General features: G+C 33.5%; 1 protein-coding gene and 1 long non-coding RNA gene across 8 annotated transcripts in view; one reads left to right on the top strand and one right to left on the bottom strand.

The window, feature by feature from the left end:
* The window catches only part of LOC119838821 (kinesin-like protein Klp10A), a 55,833-nt gene that overhangs the window by 3,244 nt on the left and 45,413 nt on the right, over nt 1-7,176 (bottom strand). For 5 of the 7 annotated variants that reach the window (XM_038364943.1, XM_038364946.1, XM_038364949.1 and 2 more), the window contains one exon: nt 4,146-6,086. The exons of 1 other annotated variant lie outside the window; for it this stretch is intronic. In XM_038364943.1, coding sequence (XP_038220871.1) covers nt 5,947-6,086 — 140 coding nt within the window. In that variant the 3' untranslated portion in view covers nt 4,146-5,946. Of the gene's footprint in view, nt 1-4,145; nt 6,087-7,176 lie in introns of those variants that run through there. One more of the 7 variants, XM_038364945.1, reaches the window with a different exon arrangement.
* On the top strand, nt 306-1,927 carry LOC119838823. The gene is made up of 2 exons (XR_005288219.1): nt 306-523; nt 600-1,927. It is a non-coding gene; the product is annotated as an uncharacterized LOC119838823 (long non-coding RNA).

Genomic DNA, 7,176 nt, shown 5'->3' with positions numbered 1-7,176 from the left:
ACTTTACAGGCAACCATTTTTTATCTTAAAATCACCACTATCTGCTTGTGACCCGTCAAATTCGCCCATTTTTAGGATTAGACTAAATGTTTTAATATACAATTAGTATCACAATGCAATATCAAGAGTATCAAAGTTTGTGCAACAAAGCGGAGGTGAAAATCATCAGAATGCGAAGGTCAAATCACGACCACCGGACGTTACCTAATAACGATTAATACCTAACGTAAATCATTTTATTATTTATAACTATACTTAGAATATAGTCTATAATATAGTATTTTCTTGTGTTTGATTTTACGCGAGTATTATACATTTAGAAATTAAAAACTTTTTAACGGATTTTGAACGCGATTTATTCATTATTTTATTAACCCGTCCTTTCGAACACTTTACAGCCAGCGTGGTCACGGAAAGACTGTATATAATAAATCTATATAAAATTCGAATTAACTTTACTTACCGAATGTAGTTGCATAGATGGTAGATGGTATAAATATAAAGTATCTTAAATATTTTTCTCGTAAGTTGAGCGTGCACATATAATGTTTAGGTTAGGTTAAATTATTTTTGTACTTATTACTTACGAAATATTTCAGATTCATAGCGCAGAGTACAGAGAGGACATTGAACCTATACCTGTGGGCTACAAGTGAGTACAGTCACATGGTCCCCGCCATCGGTGAGCCGCACATACTGACCGGAGAAGGATTTGAAGATCTGTTGTAACTACACTCATATTATAAAACGTAAAGCATATCAACCCTAAAAGTGTGAAATTATACGTTAAATTGGCAGTGTAAGGTTACGATTACATTTTAAAGGATTTATGATTAATTTTAATGGGGCCTTTTAGGAGGACCGACATTATCCTTGTGTATGAAGGTTCACAATACTAATACATATTATTTATTTCAAATCTGGAACATTTAACAAAATATGATATCCTTTTTCCTTTTATGGCCTTATCTTTTTATTTTTATGGCCGGATTTACCACTTGCTCATAATGTCCTAATAAAATTTTGACGTTTATGTCCATAGATAATTTCTCATTTTAACTCCCAACTACAGTCTTAACAGAACATAATTATAACTATTCTTTTATAAGGTTATTCATATTAACTTTCCAAACTGCGAAGTGTCATTCTTTAATAGCATCACAAAAAAAAAGTTATGTACCTATTGTCAATCTCCAACGTTTTTGGCGGTAAAAAATCGAGAACTAATTAATTAGTGAAAATTTATTTAGTAAAGTAATAATTTATAAGTTGGTTCATAATTTAACCACTCTTGTCAAGCTGGTATCACATTTGAAGTGGATTTTTATTTATGCAGTTAAATTAGTATTATTTTCCTTGTCTGGCCAAAACTATGTTCCGCGGGCAGGCATCATCATGATATAGTCAGGGTTTGTAACTTATTCAGTATTTGATAATATATTTCTGAACTTTACTCAAAAGTGTATAAGCAATTTATAATAATCGCTTATTATTTTATTATATTATAAGACATCGGTTTGTTAAGTTACATTCATTTTGAGTTTTGACTCTGAATTTCTTTGTGCACTATCTCACCGATTGTATTACAAATTACTGTTACTATTCTATAGCTTTACTAAGAATGTGGTAGGTGTGTAAATATTGTATAATTGTATAGTTCTGTACTACTACTCTTATTGGTAAATTTGCTGTGATGATTTATTTATTACATGTCTTACTTAATAAGTGTAATAATATTTTTTTTAACTTACATTTAATTTGTTATACCTGTAAAATTAATTTATTGTTCATTCAAAATAAGCGCATTTATTATAGTGCAGCCATCATGTCATGAAACAAATATCGTCTTCCATTTGTAAAACTGATCATTTCCATACTTTTGTAGTACAAAATCAGTGTGTCTTAATAAATTATTGCAAATTTAATACTTTTTTTTATACGTCTTTAACCGTGTGTAATATAATGTTTATAGATATTTCTCATGCGTTTGTTTGTCGCTGAACTCCTCTCAGCTCTGCACCGATTTCATGATTTTTATTTGTGTTCAAGTAACTTTTGAATACGAGCAACGCCGGCACCAAATTCTGGATTATAAAGGAGAAATGTCTTTTAGTTCTTTTGTTACGATATTACTCAAAAACAAACCGATGCACCAATGTGAAAATTTTACATTATGTTAATGTATCGACTATCCTTTATTCGTCTCCGTGCAAGTCATCGTTTTCAATTGGAGGTCCAGAGTTCAAATCTAAAATTCCCTATGAAAATCCAAATTATCTTAACTTTATCACAATCGTCAGTGCATCAAACGGTGAAAAAAAAAACATGAACAAGAAAATGTGGTCCATAACCCTCATATTGGCTTGTCTCTCACAGAGGGTAAAAAATATAGCGATCATTTAGTTGTGAAAAATAATAAATAATTCTGTAAATATTATCAATGTATGATAAGTATTCTTTAAAAAATTAAATTTAACAAAGGCCGCGTTCCATCGATACAATATTGTAATCAAAATTGAAATAATGTTTCGTATTGGTTGTGATGGTTCTTAATCATCTCAATAGATGGCGTGGAGTGCCCCTTAGGCACATGAAACCGAAAGAGTAGAAGAAATTCGATTACTGTGGCAGGATCACGGGTGGCCGAGAGGCTAGGCGATGCTCCGGTTAGGCAAGAAACACAGGTTCGAATCCTGCCTAGTGATCAAATTTTTTCTATTCTTTCAAAATTTCTCATTTATAAAGCATTTCAATGCTATAAAACTAAAAATTAAAAGTATTCTTTAGTTAACTCCGGTAAATTAATGCAAAAATTTAATTAGCAAGTTAAGGCTAATAAAAATACAAATAAAATAGCTCATTCAATTTCGATTAATTTATTATAATGTGCGATGTTAAAATATGTTTATTACAATAAAGCATTTCAACTAGTACGAGCGCCTCGACTGTCGCCGCACCTCGCATCCCACACTTTGATTTTCACTTCTATACAAACCAAAAAAAATTCATCAAGGCAAAACTTAGTCGCTATCCATCGAGCCATCAATCGGCCCTCACAAAAATCATATTTTCAAGGAATTTCAGTACAATCAAATGTCGGACTCTGATACAGAGTACCGCTTACGTTCTTTATTTATTAAACAAGCACTATCTAATAACTTTATAAGCCGTAGTATACATAGGATCCACCTCTAATATTCTATGGAGGCGACACCGTTACATCTAACACCATGTGTCGCATTTAAAACACATTTGCTACGTCAATAATAAACAATTGAAATATGATTGTAATTTATTCATTTTATTGAAAGCGTTTAGAGGGAGTTTCAAGCAAACTGTTAAATAATTAATAAAATTAACTACATATGAATACCGTGGCCTTAGGAGGCATCGACAAAAATACTTTTGTAAGCACCAGTTTAGAATGAATTTATAGACACATATTATTTTCAAAACATTACACAGACTACAAAAAAATTAACGTTCAGAAGAAAATTCTCGCAATTTACAATATAACCTATAACAATTGTTATCACAAAATAAGTCGTATTACAAAAATAAACGAAAATATAAGTAATGACTTTAACTTAATTAGTCTTTTCAAATGTTTTTCTATTTTTAATTTAATGACATGTTTTTACTATTTTTATGAGTGATCCTAAAATAAATGACGTAAATATGATTGCTAACAATAAAAAAACACCTGTGTATAGAAATTTACTTCACCGGCTCTTGTCAGTTCACAATCCACGCAATCCCAAAATAGTCGATATTAGGAAGTCATGTCGAAAAATGGAAGTTTATTTTTTAAATATATAAATAAGCGATTGTGTGTTAAAAATACGATAATAAGATAACATATGGAAATCACATCTTAGTAATTTGCATGAGTCGTAAAAATTGGACCGACTATGCCAGATCTCTGTTAGACTTAAAAGCAATCTCTTACGAATAATCTCGAATTAACACCACCGACATAATAAATAGAAATTTAACAACAACAAGCCTTCATAGCAATAGATATGTTCTAATCAACGACTGGGTGATTGGCTCAATGTAAGAAAGAAAATCTATACAAAAAAAATATTATTTTACAATAGAAATAAACATTTAAAATTAGAAATGTGATTTATACAGGAGTTATAAACTATTTCCAGTGTATTAGTAAGAATAACAAATACAGTTTACCGTCTTTTTCTAATGACAACCATTTAAAATTGAAATAAATCAAAGTAGATAAGCAAATACAAAATTAGATAATAGATATACAGAAAGAACGTGACATTTTAATTGCCATATAAATCAATTTATTTATTTTATTAAAGTATTTTTATTCTCAATATAATTGACGTTATTTCTTGGAAAGTTGAGCAGTCGTTTCAAATAATTCATATTTTAAAATGTTTAACATCCGCCAATCACCCAGCTAATATAAAACCATTTCTAAATTCACAGTATACAGCAAAAAATTTGTTCCATATAAATATCTGCTACACGAAATATGTATTTTCACAACAATACGAGTATTTTAGAAGTCTAACGAACCACAATCGAATTAAGAACGCATGCACTTGCCCAAACGTCAATAAAATGGAAATAAAATAAATGTAAATCGTCATGAATTGTTACGGGAACTACGAGGTCTTACATTTGTACTCGCTCGGTAAAAAAATATGTAATTAGGCCTTTAGCGGAGTAAAATGCATCATCTTAAGAAAAAAAACACACTAGATATTTACTTCGTTTTTTTTTTCGAATGGCAATACAAAGTGGGATCACAATCTAAACATTTATTAATCGATTAGTAAAACACTGGAATAAATATATTTTAAATTGATTAAATCGTTCGTGAGTTCGCAGATTTGAAGAAAATTTCAAAATGGCCATTTCGCGCCATTTTACACTGTTCATAGACAACAAAAAAACTACAGCAATAAGCATTGTTGCTATATTTTTGTTGAACGAAAATCAAACAGGTTGAATCAGTTTAAAACACATTTATTTCCATGTGTAACTGACAAAACTACACTTGTCTAGTTACAATATTTATAAGAATACAGTTTAACGCCCTCAGTTGTATCGCGGGCTTAGTCCGTGCTTAGAACACATCTTAAAATAAACAGTCTATATATTGACACGACGGCATCTTGATGTACGCTTGCGTTTATCTGGACTGAGGTGAAACGTAGGCCAGCTACAATGTTTTAGCATTTCAATACTGTTTTGAATTTCACAGAGCCACATCTTTATGGCTATATTCTTTAGTGCTGTCTTTCTTTGTCATTCAGACGTATCATAAACAAGAGCGAGAGAGGATGATCTGTCAATGGTTAGAAGCGAAGCTGAGTGCTTCTCGCTTTAATACATCATAATTCTCTTTGACAGAAAGAGACAGCATTGTGAAACACTGTGACTGTCATATAGATGTGGACTGGACCCATAACCGCCACCACCGCCATATTTCACACTTTCATCAAACGAAAACTACTCGATGCGAATTGTAGAATACCAAAATTAATACATACAACATTAAATTTTAACAATAAGAAACAATTAAGACAGTTGCATACATAGCGGTTATATACATAGGAACTTTACTACATATGTACGATGCTCTAAATGATATACAAAAATATAATCTAATGATGTGACAAAAAGTGAAGAGAGAGCTTTGACAATACGCACCGAGTTTCAAATCGCATCCACTGCACACGCAATCTCCGAGCTTGCGACGATTTCACAACGATAATGAACCGTCAATAACAGAAAAATAATTTAAGATTCGAATCACAAAAAATTTCAGCCCGTACACGAAAACCGTTTGACAGCTGACGTCATCGCAAGCGCGGGAGCGCGTCTCGTCTGTGGCCGTTGTCGTTGACGTCTGACAGATGACAGATGACAGTTGACGGTTGAAGGTTGCCAGTGTGAAAAGCGAACGAGCCGCTAGTGCCTCGGCGGCTGTATGCGGCGCGATATGTGCTCCTCCTGCTGCATCTTGGTGCGGAACTCGGCGACCAGGTCGCGGGACTGCGCCAGCACGGCGAGCTGCTCGTTCAGCAACTCCTCCCATTGCGTGGCGTACGCTGGAAATTAGAATTCATAAATCAGATTTTTTAAACTTTATTGAGCTCATTCGATAAGTAAATCGGCTAAGCGGTTGTTTATTATTATGATATTCAGCTATTATTGTCAATTGGCCTGAATTGCGCTTTTCTCTGCAAAATTACACCCGATTAGTCGATTTAATCGAAATTATGTGATTCCCTTAGTGACGATTTAGCTTTAAATGAACGGTTAATATTTATCGATGACGTGTGAGCAAGTGCTGATATATTAACGGTACCAAGCGATGACTTTTGAATTATTTTTAGACCCCTTGAAAGTTACTATTCGTCATATGAAGAAGTTGTTATTTAACCACCCAAAAAGGTTTTATGCCAGTCTGTTTTTTTATCGCATCAGCGAGCACACCTAGCAGCGCGGCGGGTCGCGCGGCCGGCCGGCGCCGCGCCGCGCCGCGCACGCGCTTGCACGGGAACCCGCCTGCAACGCGCTCACACTCACCGACACACACTTGTATAAGTACACATATATCATATATCTCACCAATCCTACTTCTTACTATCCTACTAATTGCAAATTGCAATGAAATTTGGTAGGTAGATAGCTGGACAACTGGAATAACACATAGGCTACTTTTTATCCCGATATTCCTACGGGATACAGACATACGCGGGTGAAACCGCGGGGCGCAGCTATTATTATAAATGTGAAAGTTTCTTTATTTGTCCGTCAATCACGCTGAAACTACTGAACGGATTTTGATTAAATTTGGTATGTCAATATGAGCTGACTTGGGTCATAGAATACTTTTTATCCCAATTAAATGCTCCCTTAAAAACAGGGATAAAACAGGTATTTTGATATCCGGACGGAGCCGGGACGAGCGTCTTGTAATATTTACGTCGCTTATTGACCGACAATGTTCTGAATGAGAGAAAAATAGCTCAGAACGTGTTGTAAAAATATACAAATGGGTTTTTTCTTAGTTCATATTCAGTATATTTTAGTCTTTGAGAGACACAAATACGTACATGCACAGAACACCTTAAAACAAGATATAGAAACTGGATGTATCTAAATATTAGCATAAAGGAGTCAAGGGGGTACATG

This window comes from Zerene cesonia, unplaced genomic scaffold (genome assembly GCF_012273895.1).
Source record: "Zerene cesonia ecotype Mississippi unplaced genomic scaffold, Zerene_cesonia_1.1 Zces_u005, whole genome shotgun sequence".
NCBI lineage: Eukaryota > Metazoa > Arthropoda > Insecta > Lepidoptera > Pieridae > Zerene > Zerene cesonia.
This window is presented reverse-complemented; position numbering and strand designations above follow the sequence as displayed.